The sequence below is a fragment of the Schistocerca cancellata genome, chromosome 3 (genome assembly GCF_023864275.1).
Source record: "Schistocerca cancellata isolate TAMUIC-IGC-003103 chromosome 3, iqSchCanc2.1, whole genome shotgun sequence".
NCBI classification, from domain to species: domain Eukaryota; kingdom Metazoa; phylum Arthropoda; class Insecta; order Orthoptera; family Acrididae; genus Schistocerca; species Schistocerca cancellata.
Genome location: NC_064628.1, coordinates 882,032,893 through 882,054,840, shown reverse-complemented (window position 1 = coordinate 882,054,840; position 21,948 = coordinate 882,032,893). Strand labels below are relative to the sequence as shown.

General features: G+C 43.2%; 1 protein-coding gene across 4 annotated transcripts in view; it reads left to right on the top strand.

The window, feature by feature from the left end:
• Nucleotides 1–21,948, top strand: part of LOC126175950 (solute carrier family 2, facilitated glucose transporter member 1-like) — an 84,129-nt gene that overhangs the window by 49,320 nt on the left and 12,861 nt on the right. Inside the window, exons 1-5 of one of the 4 annotated variants that reach the window (XM_049923029.1) lie at nt 19,674–20,063; nt 20,449–20,553; nt 20,635–20,795; nt 21,118–21,242; nt 21,334–21,474. In XM_049923029.1, the coding sequence (XP_049778986.1) occupies nt 19,902–20,063; nt 20,449–20,553; nt 20,635–20,795; nt 21,118–21,242; nt 21,334–21,474 (694 nt within the window). In that variant the 5' untranslated portion in view covers nt 19,674–19,901. Of the gene's footprint in view, nt 1–19,673; nt 20,064–20,445; nt 20,554–20,634; nt 20,796–21,117; nt 21,243–21,333; nt 21,475–21,948 lie in introns of those variants that run through there. The other 3 variants (XM_049923028.1, XM_049923031.1, XM_049923030.1) reach the window with 3 other exon arrangements.

The window sequence follows — 21,948 nt, the reverse complement described above, 5'->3', positions numbered from 1 at the left end:
AAATGGAAAAAAGAACACATTGACACCGGTGTGTCAGACCCACCATACTTGCTCCGGACACTGCGAGAGGGCTGTACAAGCAATGATCACACGCACGGCACAGCGGACACACCAGGAACCGCGGTGTTGGCCGTCGAATGGCGCTAGCTGCGCAGCATTTGTGCACCGCCGCCGTCAGTGTCAGCCAGTTTGCCGTGGCATACGGAGCTCCATCGCAGTCTTTAACACTGGTAGCATGCCGCGACAGCGTGGACGTGAACCGTATGTGCAGTTGACGGACTTTGAGCGAGGGCGTATAGTGGGCATGCGGGAGGCCGGGTGGACGTACCGCCGAATTGCTCAACACGTGGGGCGTGAGGTCTCCACAGTACATCGATGTTGTCGCCAGTGGTCGGCGGAAGGTGCACGTGCCCGTCGACCTGGGACCGGACCGCAGCGACGCACGGATGCACGCCAAGAACGTAGGATCCCACGCAGTGCCGTAGGGGACCGCACCGCCACTTCCCAGCAAATTAGGGACACTGTTGCTCCTGAGGTATCGGCGAGGACCATTCGCAACCGTCTCCATGAAGCTGGGCTACGGTCCCGCACACCGTTAGGCCGTCTTCCGCTCACGCCCCAACATCGTGCAGCCCGCCTCCAGTGGTGTCGCGACAGGCGTGAATGGAGGGACGAATGGAGACGTGTCGTCTTCAGCGATGAGAGTCGCTTCTGCCTTGGTGCCAATGATGGTCGTATGCGTGTTTGGCGCCGTGCAGGTGAGCGCCACAATCAGGATTGCATACGACCGAGGCACACAGGGCCAACACCCGGCATCATGGTGTGGGGAGCGATCTCCTACACTGGCCGTACACCACTGGTGATCGTCGAGGGGACACTGAATAGTGCACGGTACATCCAAACCGTCATCGAACCCATCGTTCTACCATTCCTAGACCGGCAAGAGAACTTGCTGTTCCAACAGGACAATGCACGTCCGCATGTATCCCGTGCCACCCAACGTGCTCTAGAAGGTGTAAGTCAACTACCCTGGCCAGCAAGATCTCCGGATCTGTCCCCCATTGAGCATGTTTGGGACTGGATGAAGCGTCGTCTCACGCGGTCTGCACGTCCAGCACGAACGCTGGACCAACTGAGGTGCCAGGTGGAAATGGCATGGCAAGCCGTTCCACAGGACTACATCCAGAATCTCTACGATTGTCTCCATGGGAGAATAGCAGCCTGCATTGCTGCGAAAGGTGGATATACACTGTACTAGTGCCGACATTGTGCATGCTCTGTTGCCTGTGTCTATGTGCCTGTGGTTCTGTCAGTGTGATCATGTGATGTATCTGACCCCAGGAATGTGTCAATAAAGTTTCCCCTTCCTGGGACAATGAATTCACGGTGTTCTTATTTCAATTTCCAGGAGTGTACTTCAGCGTATTTGTCGCCATAAAAACGTAAACTACCTCCTCCTCCTCCTCCATGACAACGCCTCGCACAAGCCTGCGCACCCGAGAGGAGATCACAAAACTCCATTGGACTGTCCTTCCTCACGCACCCAACTGCCCGGATCTTGCACCTTCCGAATATCATCTGTTTGGCCCAATGAAGGATACACTCAGCAGAAAGCAGTACGTCGATGGTGGACATGTTAGTGATGCAGCAAGGACTCTGACGTCGACCAGTAGAGTGTCACCATGCGGGAATACAGGCCCTCACAGTAATGTGCTGTAAGGCCATCGCATCGAACGGACGTTGAAAAATAGGGCACTGTAGCCAGATGAAACGTCCAGTTGTGCAGCGAGGTGTTTGAGTGTGATCCGTCGATCACCTCGAATGAGAGTGTCAACACGTTCCAACACTGCAGGAATCACAGCTGTGTACGGCCGGACGGCACGCTGGAGATCTGGCGGATTTGCGTAACCTCGATGCGGTGATGACAGGTGTCTCGCCCAATGACTCACCGTGATTTTGTTCACTGCCATGTGTAGAATTTCCTATTTAACAAAGCTTATAATTTTGTAAGGTGTACTCATCCATATATCTGCTGCTGCCTCAGGCCATGTTGTCTACTGCAACATGGGTTTTAAGCCATGATTAATTAATGCAAACATTAAGTTTCAGAAATTTTATTCTAAGATATTTTATAATTGTACTGACATGCTTTCAACACTGACTTGCATTTTCCTTAACTCATCACATGCTTCTTGCAGGGAATCTAATAAAATGCTGCTCTCCAATGCCAACATGGCTGCCCCTTTATATATGAATCCGAACAATCCTCGGTATTTTTATAAAGGTTTTTTAATAAAATTACAAGTAAAACTTTTGTTATAAAATTAATGACATACTTCAACTGTTGCACTGGCACTTACAGAACGAATACATGTATCAAACTTCAACCATTTAATATTTTATAATTGGAAAATACTCAAATATGAAATATTAACGATACTTTTGCTATTTTTATAAAATGCGAAAGATACATGGATCGGAAAATGTTCCTACCAATATATAAGTTTCCAAGTGACCTATTAAGTGTGGCAGTATAGGTCTTTTGTTTATTACTGACAAAATACCTAAAGAACTACCTATGTTTACACGCCACTTATAACATTTTCACTAATTACATTTTAATTTTCTAATCAATTCTGACTCTCTCAGTTGGTTTTTCGTTTAAATACAACAGACTTTAATTTAGTTATTGTTCTAACACCAATCCATCTCAGTTTCAAAGAAATGACTTTGATCAATGTACTCGATCATTATTTCCAGATTTCACCTAATTACGTTAATCCTAAATGTTCCTACCAATTACAGGACTTATATACGTTGAATGAGTTTCAATGGATTGTCTACCATTTTGCAAGCGCCTATGAGTATCTGTGATGCTCTGGTTTTCCGCCCAAAGAAACTCAATAACAGCTGTCTGCTTAGAATGCACCTGCGTTGCAGGCGCCATTTCGAAGGTTGCGTATAACGCCACCACCTAGTGGAACTTCATGAAACTATACGTGCTGAAGCGGGAATATTCCACGATGTCTCACCAAAAATTCCGTATTTTTTCAACAGAAATTGGGCGAGGGAAAAGGTGTTGCGTTATTTATTGAAATCATCTCGTACATGGTATAACTTCTGAACGGTTTGCGCTAGAACATTCAAACTGCGCGGTTGGTCGAAGAGCATGATGGGAATTAGTATGCCCATGCATGGTTTGGTTTAGCGACGAAGCCCACTTTCGTTTGGATGGGTTCGTCAATAAGCAAAATTGGCGCGTTTGGGGGACTGACTATCCCTCGACGGATGACTGTGCAGTGTGCTGTGAGCAGTCACGGAATTATCAGTAAGATATATCTTGATGATACGGCGACTACCCAATGGTACGTGAAGGTTTTGGAAGATGATTTCATCCCCATTATCCAAAGTGACCTGATTTCGACAAGAAGTGGTTCATGCAAGACGGAGCTCGACCCCATGGAAGCTGGAGAATGTTTGATGTCCTGGAGGAGGTCTTTGGTGACCGCATTCTGGCTCTCGGGTACCCAGAGGCCACTGGCATGGGCCTCGATTGGACGCCATTTTCTCCGGAACCAAGCACATGCGACTCCTTTTTATGGGGTTATATTAAAGACAAGGTGTACAGCAATAGCCCCAAAACCATTGCCGAACTGAAAGCAGCCATTCAAGAAGTCATCGACAGCATCGATGTTCCGACATGTCATGCAGAATTTCGCGATTCGTCTGCACTACATCATCGCCAATGATGGCAGGCATATCTAACATGTCATAACATAAATCCGAATATCTGTAGTGACACTTACTTGTTGAATAAAGTGTGTTCACGCCGTAGTTTGTAACTAATTTTCGTTTTTTTATATAGTTCTATATTTGTCACCCTGTTTGTAGAAATATGCCTACCAACTTTCGTTCATGTAGCACAACTCCTTGGTTTTGCTGTTGTTGTTTTTTTTGACATTGTATTTATTGCATAATTTGTAGCAGACAGCTAAGGAATTAAAAAATCTGTGATGATAGTTCTCAACTCAACAGCTGTTCTCTTTCCCTTTTTTTCGCGTTTTCTTACTTATAAAATGAGGAAGACGCACCTTCCTTAGTTCGTAAAGCATCATAATCGTCTACCCCTTCGCACCATTCTCCTCTCGACCGGAGGCAGAAGTCACCGCCTCAAGTTACTCGTTGATAGGAACCGCCTTGAACCGGCTACGGTGGTACGCAGTTCAGTCAACAAAAGAACTAAGGAACAGCGCAGCCAGCTTCAGCAGTGGTAAGTTGCAATCATCTAACATCTCTTCTTTCCTCTTTTCTCTTCGCTTTTCTACCGTTCATATTAATTCTCATCCACTGTTCTGCCGTTGATTCAGGTTTCGCCACTCTCATCTTCGTGGAACTCACACGAACCGCGTCCGCTTCAAAAGTGAGGTTAAATTGACAAACTTTTATGGTTTATGTGTAGGCTTGATTGAAAATACGTCGCTGGCTAAGAGCGAATTTGAAACACAATTCTGATCGTTTGCAAGGGTCAAGTTGCATCTAGCAGCATCTAGCCAGAAATGACGTTTCCTTTGATCTGTACCGACAGAGCCACTGATAGCACTTTCGAGTTTGCAACATATTGCTAACATCGATACTGTAGTTCAGAAGTAGCTGTTACGACGTTACGAACATTGTTGCCAAATATGCTTCGAAATCACTACAAAGACGGCTTCACGTTGCCCATCACGTTATCTGATCTTTGATTTTCCATTCTCGTACTCTGATCTAAGGTCCTACTGTTGCGGTCGGGCTATGTACGTAAAACGACACTGGCAAACGGTCTGGTACACTCGCGACATGCAGACGCAGTCGTATTTAAAACTGCCTATGTGTGATTCGTGCACAGCGGGCTTGCATATGAAAGGAAGCGGTACTGCTGTTTCCTGTGTTTTGTCCCCCCTGCAGCCGCTGGTGCAGATCGAAGAGCGACGCAACGAATATACCGGACGGACCCACAATCCCATATTGTTGTTTTTATTTATTTTTTATGGAAGAATTTCTAGATAAACTGATTGGTGTAACCATTGCTCCGAATTGGTGTTTTCAGCTCTTAAGCCCGCCGGGGTGGGCGAGCGGTTCTAGGCGCTACAGTCTGGAACCACGCGACCGCTACGGTCGCAGGTTCGAATCCTGCCTCGGGCATGAATGTGTAATATGTCCTTAGTTTAGTTAGGTTGTCGTAGTTCTAAGTTCTAGGGGACTGATGACCTCATAAATTGTCTTATAGTGCTCAGAGCCATTTGAACCATTTTAAAGCTCTTAAGATTACTGCATCTGCCAGGGAATGAGTTCTCTGTGCCAATGTGTTGAGAATACCACTCACGTATTCGTTCTTCCCACGTTACATCTACGAATGGAACGGGAATAAGGGAAATGTGGGAATAAGGGAAATGAGCGAAGTATTACAGAGTGATCCACGAACGATGGCGGTTGGAGCACGCCGAGACATGGACGAGGATTGCGTTGTTGACGATTCCAAGCGATAGTTGCGGTACGCGCATGCGCGTGCCTTCCGCTTGGAGAAAGCGTATATCCTGCAAATTAAGTCTCTCGCTTCCTTATGCGGATATCACCAACATCAGCGATGACAGTTCGCAACAAATGGAGCAAAAATTCACTAAACACGTCGCTACGATAACTTTTAATTCTCGCATTAGGTACGGCATTCAGAGCAGAACGCTCGGAACACTACTGGACGCTCATTGGCTGTCGGAGGATGTGTGACGTAGGTGAGCAGAACAAGTCTAAACTTGACCGCCATCGTTCGTGACTCCAACTACGCATTCCATGAATTTGTTTGAAAAACTGCCGAAAAGTAAAGCAAAGTATCCCTGCTTTATTGGTAAAGAACAACTGACACTTGGTGAGGGACCAGATGCTACGAAACAACCGACAATTGCAACGGAACACCCGGCCAATAATAGTGAAGGGAAATCTGCAGAGTTGTTGTTGTGGTCTTCAGTCCTGAGACTGGTTTGATGCAGCTCTCCATGCTACTCTATCCTGTGCAAGCTTCTTCATCTCCCAGCACTTACTGCAACCTACATCCTTCTGAATCTGCTTAGTGTATTCATCTCTTGGTCTCCCTCTACGATTTTTACCCTCCACGCTGCCCTCCAGTACTAAACTGGTGATCCCTTGATGCCTCAGAATAAGCCCTACCAACCGATCCCTTCTTCTACTCAAGTTGTGCCACAAACTCCTCTTCTCCCCAATCCTATTCAGTACCTCCTCATTAGTTATGTGATCTACCCATCCAATCTTCAGCATTCTTCTGTAGCACCACATTTGCGAAAGCTTCTATTCTCTTCTTGTCCAAACTATTTACTGTCCATGTTTCACTTCCATACATAACTACAATCCATACAAATACTTTCAGAAAAGACTTTTGCCGGCCGCGGTGATCTAGCGGTTCTGGCGCTGCAGTCCGGAACCGCGGGACTGCTACGGTCGCAGGTTCGAATCCTGCCTCGGGCATGGGTGTGTGTGATGTCCTTAGGTTAGTTAGGTTTAAGTAGTTCTAAGTTCTAGGGGACTTATGACCTAAGATGCTGAGTCCCATAGTGCTCAGAGCCATTTGAACCATTTTTTTAGGAAAGACTTCCTGACACTTAAATCTATACTCGATGTTAATACATTTTTTCTTCAGAAACGCTTTCCTTGTCATTGCCAGTCTACATTTTATATCCTCTCTACTTCGACCACCTTGAGTTAGTTTGCTCCCCAAATAGCAAAACTCCCATACTACTTTAAGCGTCTCATTTCCTAATCTAATTCCCTCAGCATCACCAGACTTAATTCTTCTACTGTATTTCTTTCCCCCATTCCTGTCAATTGTTCCCTTATGCTCTCCCTGAAAGTCTGTACAACCTCTGGTTTAGTCAGTTTATCCATGTCCCACCTCCTTAAATTATCTACAGGGTGGGAAGTATTAAATGCATCGAAGGCTGTGCACGAGCGCTCTTTGCGCTTCCGACAATTCATGCAGTACGGTGTTTGACGATGGTTGTTGTGGAATCGAATAGTGCGACAATTTCCTGTGGTTTGGCAACATGTCTGCAACACATTATTAGAGTGATTACGATCGTGGACGAGCAGTTGGATGGCTCGAAGCCGGTCAAAGTAATGGGTGTGTCCAAAAGGATCATCTGGCGATTAAAGAAGGCCGCTGAAGGTGGAAAGTGCTATGCAACAGTGTGAGCCAGGTTTAGATTAGATTAGATTAGATTTACTTTCATTCCAATTGATCCGTAGTGAGGAGGTCCTCCAGGATGTGGAACATGTCAGAAAAACAACAATACATGACAAATATTTACAACTAAAACAAATAAGCTAATGTACCATTCCACAGGTCCCAAGTGGAATGATCGTCATTTTTTAATCAACACTAAGAGTCATTTTACAAATACTAATGCACCGAATTTAAAATAATAAAGTTTTTTATTTATTTATAAGGTAATAAACATGTAATACAACTACTGAAATACTTATTTACAATGAACACATTACTGCACTGAAATGGTGCAGAAGTTAGATTATACTTACACACAACCACACACACACACACACACACAGACACAGACATACAAATTTTCAGTGAACACATTACTGCACTGAAATTGTGCAGAAGTTATGTTGTACTTATATACAAATCAGTTGGTTTTACTAAGAAATTCATCAATGGAGTAGAAGGAGTTGGTCAGCAATAAATCCTTTAGGCTTCTCTTAAACTGAATTTCATTGGTTGTTAAGCTTTTTATGGCTGCTGGCAAGTTATTGAAAATGTGTGTTCCTGAATAATGCACACCTTTTTGTACAAGACTAAGTGACTTTAAATCCTGGTGAAGATTATTCTTATTTCTAGTATTGATTCCATGAATTGAGCTGTTGGTTTGAAAAAGTGATATATTTTTAATGACAAATTTCATTCAAGCGGTCGTAGATGGACCACCGTACGGGAAGAGGATCGATATGTAGATCTAGTGGCGCAAAAGAATAGACATCTCACTCTAAGCAGATCTTGCAACCGCAATGGGTACACGTGTCTCTACCAGCATGATTTTGCGGCGATGAAATCAGGGTGGTTTGTATGCTCGGAAGCCTTTTAAATGGATTCCACTTCAACCACGCCACCGTCAAGAAAGAGTTCTTTGGTGTAGGGAGCATGTTGGTTGGGGTTAGCACAGTGTTCCAGAGCGACGTTCTCCGGCGAATCGCGCTACACTGTGGCAAGTGATTCTGGCCATCAGTTAGTGTCAAATGAGAGCGAACGTGTTACACACCATAGAATGTTGATGAACGTCATCTACACTCCTGGAAATTGAAATAAGAACACCGTGAATTCATTGTCCCAGGAAAGGGAAACTTTATTGACACATTCCTGGGGTCAGATACATCACATGATCACACTGACAGAACCACAGGCACATAGACACAGGCAACAGAGCATGCACAATGTCGGCACTAGTACAGTGTATATCCACCTTCCGCAGCAATGGAGGCTGCTATTCTCCCATGGAGACGATCGTAGAGATGCTGGATGTAGTCCTGTGGAACGGCTTGCCATGCCATTTCCACCTGGCGCCTCAGTTGGACCAGCGTTCGTGCTGGACGTGCAGACCGCGTGAGACGACGCTTCATCCAGTCCCAAACATGCTCAATGGGGGACAGATCCGGAGATCTTGCTGGCCAGGGTAGTTGACTTACACCTTCTAGAGCACGTTGGGTGGCACGGGATACATGCGGACGTGCATTTTCCTGTTGGAACAGCAAGTTCCCTTGCCGGTCTAGGAATGGTAGAACGATGGGTTCGATGACGGTTTGGATGTACCGTGCACTATTCAGTGTCCCCTCGACGATCACCAGTGGTGTACGGCCAGTGTAGGAGATCGCTCCCCACACCATGATGCCGGGTGTTGGCCCTGTGTGCCTCGGTCGTATGCAGTCCTGATTGTGGCGCTCACCTGCACGGCGCCAAACACGCATACGACCATCATTGGCACCAAGGCAGAAGCGACTCTCATCGCTGAAGACGACACGTCTCCATTCGTCCCTCCATTCACGCCTGCCGCGACACCACTGGAGGCGGGCTGCACGATGTTGGGGCGTGAGCGGAAGACGGCCTAACGGTGTGCGGGACCGTAGCCCAGCTTCATGGAGACGGTTGCGAATGGTCCTCGCCGATACCCCAGGAGCAACAGTGTCCCTAATTTGCTGGGAAGTGGCGGTGCGGTCCCCTACGGCACTGCGTAGGATCCTACGGTCTTGGCGTGCATCCGTGCGTCGCTGCGGTCCGGTCCCAGGTCGACGGGCACGTGCACCTTCCGCCGACCACTGGCGACAACATCGATGTACTGTGGAGACCTCACGCCCCACGTGTTGAGCAATTCGGCGGTACGTCCACCCGGCCTCCCGCATGCCCACTATACGCCCTCGCTCAAAGTCCGTCAACTGCACATACGGTTCACGTCCACGCTGTCGCGGCATGCTACCAGTGTTAAAGACTGCGATGGAGCTCCGTATGCCACGGCAAACTGGCTGACACTGACGGCGGCGGTGCACAAATGCTGCGCTGCTAGCGCCATTCGACGGCCAACACCGCGGTTCCTGGTGTGTCCGCTGTGCCGTGCGTGTGATCATTGCTTGTACAGCCCTCTCGCAGTGTCCGGAGCAGGTATGGTGGGTCTGACACACCGGTGTCAATGTGTTCTTTTTTCCATTTCCAGGAGTGTATATGGAATTTTTTGGAAATTTGTGGTAAGTCTCTATGGGACCAAACTGCTGAGGTCGTAGGTACCTAGGCTTACACACTACTTCATCTAACTTAAACTTAGGCTAAGGACAACACACACGCCCATGCTCGATGGGGGACTCGAACCTCCGACAGGGGTAGCCGCGCGAACCATCGATACGGTCTAGGCATTAAGGTGTGGTCAGGCATTATGCACAGTGGCCGAACACCTCTGCATACCTTTGTGCGAGGAACCGGAACAGCACAGCGCTATTGTAGCAGCATTATTCTGGATCATGTCCGCCTATTTATGGATGACAACGCCTGTCCGTACAGGACTGCTAACGTGTCGGACATGTTCCATTTTGGGGCCCTTACTTTTTCTTGTGTATATCAATGACCTTTCATCAGTAACATTACCAGATGCCAAGTTTGTTTTGTTTGCTGATGATACAAACATTGCAATAAATAGCAAATCAAGTGTAGTCTTAGAAAGATCAGCCAATAAAATATTTGTGGACATTAATCACTGGTTCCTAGCCAATTCTTTGTCACTAAACTTTGAAAAAACACACTACATGCATTTCAGAACTTGTAAGGGGTGTCCCAAGAGTATATGTCTAACATACGATGACAAGAAGATAGAAGAAGTGGACAGTGTTAAATTCTTGGGATTACAGCTTGATAATAAATTCAACTGGGAGGAGCACACCACAGAACTGCTGAAGCGTCTTAACAAATCTCTGTTTGCAATGCGAATTTTGTCAGACATAGGGGATATAAAAATGAAAAAGCTGGCATACTATGCTTACTTTCATTCCATAATGTCATATGGGATTATTTTTTGGGGTAATTCATCAAGCCAAGCTAAAGTTTTCCGGGCACAAAAACGTGCAGTAAGAATTATATGTGGTGTGAACTCAAGAACATCCTGCAGAAGCCTGTTTAGGGAACTAGGGATACTAACTACAGCTTCCCAATATATTTATTCCTTAATGAAATTTGTCATTAAAAATATATCACTTTTTCAAACCAACAGCTCAATTCATGGAATCAATACTAGAAATAAGAATAATCTTCACAAGGATTTAAAGTCACTTAGTCTTGTACAAAAAGGTGTGCATTATTCAGGAACACACATTTTCAATAACTTGCCAGCAGCCATAAAAAGCTTAACAACCAATGAAATTCATTTTAAGAGAAGCCTAAAGGATTTATTGCTGGCCAACTCCTTCTACTCCATTGATGAATTTCTTAGTAAAACCAACTGATTTGTATATAAGTACAACATAACTTCTGCACAATTTCAGTGCAGTAATGTGTTCACTGAAAATTTGTGTGTGTGTGTGTGTGTGTGTGTGTGTGTAAGTATAATCTAACTTCTGCACCATTTCAGTGCAGTAATGTGTTCATTGTAAATAAGTATTACAGTAGTTGTGTTACATGTTTATTACCTTATAAATAAATAAAAAACTTTATTATTTTAAATTCGGTGCATTAGTATTTGTAAAATGACTCTTAGTGTTGATTAAAAAATGACGATCATTTCACTTGGGACCTGTGGAATGGTACATTAGCTTATTTGTTTTAGTTGTAAATATTTGTCATGTATTGTTGTTTTTCTGACATGTTCCACATCCTGGAGGACCTCCTCACTACGGATCAATTGGAATGAAAGTAAATCTAATCTAATCTAATCTAATCTTGGAAAGTGAGGACACTGAACGTATGGAATGTCCTGCATACTCCCCGGACCTAAACGCTGTAGCTCATGCGTGAGACGTTCTTGACGGTCGTGTTTACTAACGGACACTCCCTCCCCGAACGTTCAAGAACTGAAAACCACCTTGGGAGATGAGTGGAACAATATCCCCCAAGGACTCCTCAACTGATTGGTAGCCAACATTAGTAATAGATGCAAAATGTGCATTAGTGCCCTAGGAGGGCATGTTCCTAACTGAGAATCTGATATCGACATTTATATTGGGAGTCTGACATGCGTCGAACATGAACCTTATTTGTGTCAGTTATCCTGCTTTCCAATGTCGTGAAATCTGTACCATTTTTCGTTACAAACATACACTATGTGTTCAAAAGTATGCGGACACCCGACTGAAAAGACTTACAAGTTCGTGGCGCCCTCCATCGGTAATGCTGGAATTCAACATGGTGTTGGCCCACCCTTAGACTTGATGACACCTTCCATTCTCGCAGACCTAGGTTCAATCAGGTGCAGGAAGGTTTCTTGGGGAATGGCAGCCCATTCTTCGCGGAGTGCTGCACTGAGGAGAGGTATCGATGTCGGTCGCTGAAGCCTGGCACGAAGTCGGCGTTCCAAAACATCTCAAAGGTGTTCTAGAGGATACACATCAGGACTCTGTGCAGGCCAGCCCATTACAGGGATGTTAGTGTCGTGTAACCACTCCGCCACAGGCCGTGCATTATGAACAGGTGCTTGGTCGTGTTGAAAGATGCAATCGCCATCCCTGAATTACTCTTCAACAGTGTGAAGCAAAAAGGTCCTTAAAACACTCATGTAGGCCTGTGCTATGATAGTGCCACGCAAAACAACAAGGGATGCAAACCCATTCCATGAAAAACCCGACCACACCACAATACCACCGCCTCCGAATTTTACTATTGGCACTACACACGCTGGCAGATGACGTTCACGGTGCATTCGCCATACCCACACCCTGCCATTGGATGGCCACACAACGTTTCTCCACTGTTCAATCTCCCAGTGTTTACGCTCCATACACCAGGTGAGGCGTCATTTGGCATTTATCGGCGTGATGTGGGGCTTATGAGCAGCTGCTAGATCATGAAATCCAAGCTTTCTCACCTCCCGCCTAACTGTCATAGCACTTGCAGTGGATCCTGATGCAGTTTGGAATTCCCGTGTGATGGTCTGGGTAGATGTCTGCCTATTACACTTACGACCTTCTTCAACTGTTGGCCGTCTCTGTCAGTCAACAGACGTGGTCGGCCTGTACGCTTTGTGCTGTACGTGTCCCTTCACGTTTCCACTTCACTATCACATCGGAAACAGTGGACTAGGAATGTTTATGAGTGTGGAAATATCGTGTACAGACGTATGACACAAGTGACACCAAATCACCTGACCTCGTTCGAAGTCCGCGAGTTCTGCTGAGCTCCCCATTCTGCACTCTAACGATGTCTAATGACATCTGAGCTCACTGATATGGACTACTTGTAGTGGGTGGCAGCACCATACCTCTAATATGAAAAACGTATGTTTTTGGGGGTGTCCGGATACTTTTGATCACATAGTGTACCACTCCACTCCTATTGCGCATATATCGTGTTTCATATCGTCCTTCATTGCCTGTGATAAAACTGTCTCTGTTTCTTAGCAATGTAGTTTCGAAAAATGACTTTCGAAAATGAGGTAAACTTCTAAAACCACGTGAAATCATGCAAGACATCAAAGGCTTATTTTTGGAATTTTATAACGTTTTAAATGTTGGAGCAAAGTAACCCCTGGAGTGTGTTACTTTGCTCCGTTTAATATAAACGTTTTTTTTAAGATGGGATAATAGCTTGGACCAATGTTACCTTCTTTAAAATTTGTTGCGTATTCTTACAAGTCCATACTAAACACACATTTATGTAATTTTTTGTATTAAACGGACAAAACTAATAAAAAAATTTGCTACACTGAATTTTTATTTGAGAAACTAACAAAGGAACAAAAATGAACACTTTTTAGTTTTGTTTTGCTATCGAAGAAAAGGCCTACGTTTCATTACGTATGTCTGTGTATCAAAATGTCAGTGACTACACCGGCCGGCTGGAGTGGCCGAGCGGTTCTAGGCGCTTCAGTTCGGAACCGCGCTACCGCTACGGTCGCAGGTTCGAATTCTGCCTCGGGCATGGATGTGTGTGATGTCCTTAGGTTAGTTAGGTTTAAGTAGTTCTAAGTTCTAAGGGACTGATGACCTCAGATGTTAAGTCCCATAGTGCTCAGAGCCATTTGAACCAACCAGTGACTGCACCAGGGAAATATTTTGCACAAATTCATCGCCATCGACCAGCTATGTCACTAAGAAAATCCTTCTTTCGCTTAATCGTTCTGAGGATTTTAGATATATTTATTTGCATGCTGTTTTCAGTTATCAATGATGTGTTATTTACGGTTGCACTATCTTCGTTAATACTTTCAATTATACCAGAATAATGTTTATTTTCATACTGTAAAACCACAAACATACCAATCTGCTTGCTGATTGTTTTCTGTTTTTCCTTTGGTTTTGACAGGGCCTCTTCATTCTCTGTAGATGTTGCTGACACTCCCAGCTGGTTTGTTCTGTAATCTTCGTCTGAACTTTTGCCAAGAATTTGTTCTTCTAATAGATCCTCATCGCTAGAATAATCAGGCACTGTCTAGATTTTGCTTCTTAAATTGTTTACTAGTATCTGGCATTGATTTAGAAGCGTTTTCAAATGTTCAAATGGGTGTGAAGTCCTAAGCGACCAAACTGCTGAGGTCATCGGTCCCTAGACTTACACACGCACACACACACACTCACACACACACACACACACACACACACACACACACACACACACATATGCGCCCGGCGGAGGACTCGAACCTCCGGTGGGAGGGGCCGCGCAATCCCTGACATGGCGCCTCAAACCGCGCGGCCACTCCGCGCGGCCAGAAGCGTTTTGTGATATTTCAAGCAAGTGTTCAATTTTTTTATGGATTCCGGGCTTTCTTTCAGATTTTTGATGCTGCACCAGTAATCTGCATATCGACGATGTACTAGCTTCGTTTACCCTCGTGCCGTACTATAACAACATTAATCTTTTAGCAGTAGGCCTACTCATTTACAGCGTAATAATATTCATCCCAAGCTGAGTCAGTTCTAAAGTCAAGTAATGAAAATACTGTGGAGCTATTTTAATCCACTTTGTCAGTGGCGCAAAGTTTCTCCAGTTTTCCCAGAAAGTCACTTTTACAAGTGCTTTCGATCGTATAGTGAGAAATAAAGACAATAATTAATTTCTAGATATAAATGAATATTATTTGCCTTTTGTTCAAGTAGTTTTCTGTTAGCAAAATACCACTTTTTTGATAAAAATGTCAAAAATACGGTAGTACACATTTGGAACAGAAGATGTCCAGATGGCTAATGGCATAATAGTTCAAACATCACCCCGTTTCTATGGGGTTTCCAAAACCGGATTTCGTAAACTGATTTCCTAATACTGTGTCTGGATGGTCATGTAAACACTTGAAAACCAATTCTGGAAATGGGCTTCTAGTTGCTGGTATTGGAATTCCGCAATCGAGTTTCGCTCCCACGTGAACGCAGCCGGTTTTGAAACGTGCTTGGCCTGTCAGGTTTCGTCTTGTTTTTAAATTTTTTTGCCTAATATGGACAGAGTCGCTTTTTGTACTGCGAAGGATAAGTAGAAATATTAGACTGAAGCTGTGCACACCTCGTCTCAATTAACAGAAATCGTTATTGTGCTGACTAGTTAAGAAACTGTAACAGCTGTTTCTCAGGCGCCATGTTTAACTGTGGTAGTAAACCCGCTTCAGACCTTAACATGTAAACACAACAGCGAAAAACGGTGTTCGAAATTCGGTTTTCGTCTTTCGGAAGAGGTGTCTTATGTAAACTTAGTGTATATAAGCTAATAGAAACTGTGACCTGTTAGAATCGATCAATCGAAACTATTAGCAAATCTTTATTAGAATCTTCTCTGTATATAAAAGACAATATACTGACTGACTGACTCACTCATCGCCCAGTCGAAACCGCTAAGAACAGAATCTTGGAATCTGGAGGTGTGCATCTTATTCTGTAGGCGTTGTATCAGAAGGGAATTTTCGAAATAGAGGATGCAGGATTTTTTGAAAAATGTCGCAATTAAGGCAATTTTGAAACTAGATCCACGAAAATTGGTATTTGGTTTCTCCGTCAGAAATAAAGAAATACGTGTCCCAGCGTTTTCGGAAATTTAACCCTATGGGGATGAAATAGTGGATGAAAGCTTTTTTGAAAATATATTATTATTAAATACCTTCTAAAGTAATTTTAAAGCTACGTGTATGAACATTGGTACTTGACTTCTCGTTTACAAATAAAATAATACGTGTTTCAGTGGTTTTTGAAACTCCCTAAGGGGGTGAAATGGGGGTGAGACTTTTTATGACAATATTTTATTATGAAAGCATTTTAAATCTAAATCTATGAAAATTTAACTTTGACTTCTCAGTCAGAAATAAAAAAATACGTGTTCACTGGATTTGGAAATTCAACCGCTACTGGAGTGGAAGACATCAAAGATGTTGTTGTTGTTGTGGTCTTCAGTCCTGAGACTGGTTTGATGCAGCTCTCCATGCTACTCTATCCTGTACACGCCTCTTCATCTCCCAGTACCTGCCGCAACCTACATCCTTCTGAATCTGCTTAGTGTATTCATCTCTTGGTCTCCCTCTACGATTTTTAAAATCCACGCTGCCCTCCAATACTAAATTGGTGATCCCTTGATGCCTCAGAACATGTCCTACCAACCGATCCCTTCTTCTAGTCAAGTTGTGCCACAAACTTCTCTGCTCACAATCCTATTCAAGACTTCCTCATTAGTTATGTGATCTACCCATCTAATCTTCAGCATTCTTCTGTAGCACCACATTTCAAAAGCTTCTGTTCTCTTCTTGTCCAAACTATTTATCGTCCATGTTTCACTTCCATACATGGCTACACTCCATACAAATACTTTCAGAAATGACTTCCTGACACTTAAATCTATACTCGATGTTAACAGTTTCTCTTCTTCAAAAACGCTTTCCTTGCCATTGCCAGTCTACATTTTATATCCTCTCTATTTCGACCATCTCCAAATAGCAAAACTCCTTTACTACTTTAAGTGTCTCATTTCCTAATCTAATTCCCTCAGCATCACCGGACTTAATTCGACTACACTCCATTACCCTTGTTTTGCCTTTGTCGATGCTCATCCTATATCCCCTTTCAAGACACCATCCATTCCGTTCAACTGCTCTTCCAAGTCCTTTGCTGTCTCTGACAACGTCATCGGCGAACCTCAAAGTTTTTATTTCTTCTCCATGGATTTTAATTTCTACTCCGAATTTTTCTTTTGTTTCCTTCACTGCTTGCTCAATACACAGATTGAATAACATTGGGGATAGGCTACAGCCCTGTCTCACTCCCTTCCCAACCACTGCTTCCCTTTCATGCCCCTCGACTCTTATAACTGCCATCCTGTTTCCGTACAAATTGTAAATAGCCTTTCGCTCCCTGTATTTTACCCCAGCCACCTTCAGAATTTGAAAGAGAGTATTCCAGTCAACATTGTCAAAAGCTTTCTCTAAGTCTACAAATGTTAGAAACGTAGGTTTGCCCTTCCTTAATCTAGCTTCTAAGATGAGTCGTAGGGTCAGTATTGCCTCACGTGTTCCAACATTTCTACGGAATCCAAACTGATCTCCCCCGAGGTCGGCTTCTACTAGTTTTTCCAGTCTTCTGTAAAGAATTCGCGTTAGTATTTTGCAGCTGTGACTTATTAAACTGATACTTCGATAATTTTCACATCTGTCAACACCTGCTTTCTTTGGGATTGGAATTATTATATACTTCTTGAAGTCTGAGGGTATTTCGCCTGTTTCATACATCTTGCTCACCAGATGGTAGAGTTTTGTCAGGACTGGCTCTCCCAAGGCCGTCAGTAGTTCCAATGGAATGTTGTCTACTCCGGGGGCCTTGTTTCGACTCAGGTCTTTCAGTGCTCTGTCAAACTCTTCACGCAGTATCATATCTCCCATTTCATCTTCATCTACATCCTCCTCCATTTCCATAATATTGTCCTCAAGTACATTGCCCTTGTATAGACCCTCTATATACTCCTTCCACCTTTCTGCTTTCCCTTCTTTGCTTAGAACTGGGTTTCCATCTGAGCTCTTGATATTCATACAAGTGGTTCTCTTTTCTCCAAAGGTCTCTTTAATTTTCCTGTAGGCAGTATCTATCTTACCCCTAGTGAGATCAGCCTCTACATCCTTACATTTGTCCTCTAGCCATCCCTGCTTAGCCATTTTGCACTTCCTGTCGATCTCATTTTTGAGGCGTTTGTATTCCTTTTTGCCTGCTCCATTTATTGCATTTTTATATTTTCTCCTTTCATCAATTAAATTCAAAATATCTTCTGTTACCCAAGGATTTCTACTAGCCCTCGTCTTTTTACCTACTTGATCCTCTGCTGCCTTCACTACTTCATCCCTCAAAGCTACCCATTCTTCTTCTACTGTATTTCTTTCCCCCATTTCTGTCAATTGTTCCCTTATGCTCTCCCTGAAACTCTGTACAACCTCTGGTTCTTTCAGTTTATTCAGGTCCCATCTCCTTAAATTCCCACCTTTTAGCAGTTTCTTCAGTTTTAATTTACAGGTCATAAGCAATAGATTGTGGTCAGGGTCCACATCTGCCCCTGGAAATGTCTTACAATTTAAAACCTGGTTCCTAAATCTCTGTCTTACCTTTAGATAATCTATCTGAAACCTGTCAGTATCTCCAGGCTTCTTCCATGTATACAGCCTTCTGTTTTGAAATGTTATAATGTTTTAAAAACTGGAGCAAAGCATCATCTGGAATGGGTTACTTATTACGGAAAGATTTCACCGTGCAAGCAATTTTGAAGCTAAATCTATGAATATTTGCATTTGAATTATCCGTTAGAAATAAAAAACACACATGTCACTGTTTTTGGAAATTCACCTCCTAAGAGGATGAAATAGGGGGCGAAACGTTTTACGAAAATATTTCATTGCGAAAGCATTTTTAAAGCCAAATCTTTGAAAGCTGCTGTTTGGCTTCTCGGTTAGAGATGAAAAAATACTTGTTTCATTGTTTTTGGAAATACATCCCCTAAGGGAGTGAAATAGGTTCAGACTGTCCAAACTGCTAAGAACAGAAATTTGAAGTTTGGTGAGGGTGTGGTTCTTATATCGTAGACCTCGTTTAAGAAGGAACTGTCTGAAATTCCACTCCTAATGAGGTGAAAGACTTGTTGAAAGTATGTTGCTATTGAGGCAATTTTGTAACGAGAACTACGAAAACTGGTGTTTTGATTCTTAGTCAGAAAAAAAATGTACGTGTTTCAGCATTTTTGGAAATTCATCGACTAAAGGAGTGAAATAGTGGGTGAAAGTTTTTTTGAAAATAAATATTTAAAGAACCACTAAAGGATTTTTTAAGGCTATGTCTATGACAATTGGTATTTCACTTCTCAGTTAGATATAAATAGATATTTGTTAGAGGATGAAAGTTGCTATGGAAATATCTCCACAAGAACGCAAAAGGCATGATTAACAAAATCTTTGGACTCCAGCTACCAGAAACGCTTTTTGGTCAGAAGTACCGTTCGTGCTTATATGGGCTCAATTTGCTTGAAAAGCTTAGCACGTGCTGCAGTTGGTGAAAAATATCAGAATTCGATTAAGTAAAACAAAAAAAATCTCAACAAGCCATACAGTGTAGGCGAGCGAAGCAGCGGGCGCTAAGCTAATAGGTTTCTATGCGGTATTGAATGTTTTTCAAAGGTGGAGCAAATTTACTCCTGCAGGGGTCAGATATCCGCTCTTTACGGTAATCTATTATTAACAGAAGTTTCATCACTTTTATTACGACACTTTTCCTGTAAATAGTTAAATTATACACCATAATATTTAGACAAGACGCTAAGAGTCGACGTTCCATTTTCATCGACGTGCTCTGTCATCATATTGAACAGCGGCTTGGAAGACTGATTCCTATTGGTCGAGAGGCACCGACGCAGCGCTGTAACAACCAATGGCGGCGAAGCTGGAAATCGACCGCTGCGCCGCCAAGAGCGGTTTATACGCGCGCACCAGCTGCAGCGTGCTCAGTCGTAGACTTTCTCTCGGAGGAAGGGTTGGTGTGGTCTTTCCGTCGTTTGGTGGAGAGACTTGGAAATTTTTAATCATGGTTTGCTGAGGTTAAAGAAACACCTCTTGTCTGCTGCTGTTTTGTAGTCACGAACATCTGGAAGAGAGTTTCAGCAGTCAGGTTTGAGGTGGATTTCGGCTGCGGCATATAGGGTAAAAACAGCAACCATGCCGAGCACAGCGTTTTACAGCAGCAACATGTCGCTGGATCGCGCGAAGGATCTGGTGAAGGGGTCATTGAAAGCATTGAACATCGGAGGGTCTGTGGACCATAAGGATGTCGAATCCAGACAACCCATTCTGGTTGCAGAAGATAATAGCTCGAAAGGGGTAAGCTTGAGCAAATAAATCTGCTGCGGTTTTCCTCGGCATTCGTTTGTAAAATTTGATTTACATTGTCATTTATAGAAGTAATGCTACATTTTGTATCATAATTTCGTATTACCTGCAGCTGTACTGAATTTTGAAAGTTTACATTCCTCCAAGTCGCTTGAACCTTTGTTATGTACCGTACCTAACAAAAATACGGCAATGCCAGACATATTCGTTGAAAAACGTCTTTTAATTGAGGCAGAAGAGCCTTTTCTGGTACAGTGCTAGCGAAATAATTGGTTGCTCTTGTAAACTAAGTAGTGTATGAACGGTAGTGTTAACAAATAATCGTGAAAGCGCGATATACCTTTTGTCTTACTGTCACGTACTGTGTTCACAGCAGCAGCAGGGATGGACACCATTGCTCGTCTTTGTTGGAATTATTACTGCTGTGGGTTCCTGCATTCCTGTTGGGTACAACATAGGCGTTATGAATACTCCAGCTCACGTAAGTCAAAAGGTTCGCAATGAGAACAAGAAAATGTAATGTAAAGATTTTGTGTTACAATGTTTTCTTTATCTTTTTCAGATTATCAAACAGTTCTGCAACGAGTCAGTAATGGAGACTTACGGAATCCAGATGTCTAAATCTGAACTGAACACACTCTGGTCTGTCATTGTTTCGGTCTTTCTGGTGGGTGGCATGACCGGGTCTTTGACGGGCGGTTGGGTGGCTGATCGATGGGGCAGGTAAAGTGGTTTTTTTTTTCCAGTGTTGGCTTTCTTGTCACTGTTCTGTTGCATTTGTATGCTATCCTTGTAACCCCATAATTTGTCATTCTCCTTTTGTAATTCATTCCGCAACTGTACATCACTTTTTAGGCTATTATCAGCATAGGCCCTAGTGCTAAAAGCTTAAGTGTCCCCAACATACAACCCTAATTTTTAAAATATAACCTATGAGTTCTTGCATATGAATTGGGGTTGGATCGTTTGGAAGAAGACACTTTCTATTTTATGGATTAGTGAAGTTAATGGAGTGTGGCACTTACTCTGTTGTGTATTTTTCCAGGAAAGCTGCAGTGGTGATCAATAATGGTCAAGGACTTGTTGCAGCAGTTCTGTTCGTCTGTTCTCGTTATGCTAAATCTGTTGAAATGCTCATAGCTGCTAGACTGATTGTAGGGCTTTCCTCTGGTGAGTTAAATGTTTACATTGATAGAGGTAATTTAGTGGTAATATCTTTTTCTTGTGTAGTATACATTTTTTATTTTTCCCCCCCTTTCAGGTCTTACGACGACCACAGTGCCTATGTATCTCACAGAAATAGCGCCTGTAGCTATCCGTGGAGCTATGGGAGTGCTTTGTCCTATAGGACTTAATGTTGGGGTCCTCCTGGGCCAGATAATGGGACTGAAAGATGTGCTTGGTGAGATTTTTTCCTTTGATATTGCATGAAAAACATATGAATTTTGCCTGACTTCTAATGGTTCATCATTTGTATTGCTATTCTCTTTTATGTGCACACTATATTCTGGGAAAAAAAATGGTTTCAATAATGCAGTTCATGAAATTACCAGACATAGTTCCTGCCAATAGTTACACTGAGATCAATTTTTAAATTAAATTTATAACTGTATCCATGTGAACTGGGGATAATGCAGCTTCACAAAGGAATCTTAATATGTACACAGCAGTTTTGCTGTGGAAATTCCCATTATTATTCTGTTAACTCTGGATATGTCCATTTCTTTATGTTGAGTGTGGGCTGCATGCTGCGATCCCATTGTTACAGATGTTATGGTGCTTTCAGTTTGTGAGAAGGAATTAATTGATAATTGCACGTAATGAGGTGCGGGTGTGACATTTTCGAATTTGTAGAAAACAGTACTATGATCTATCA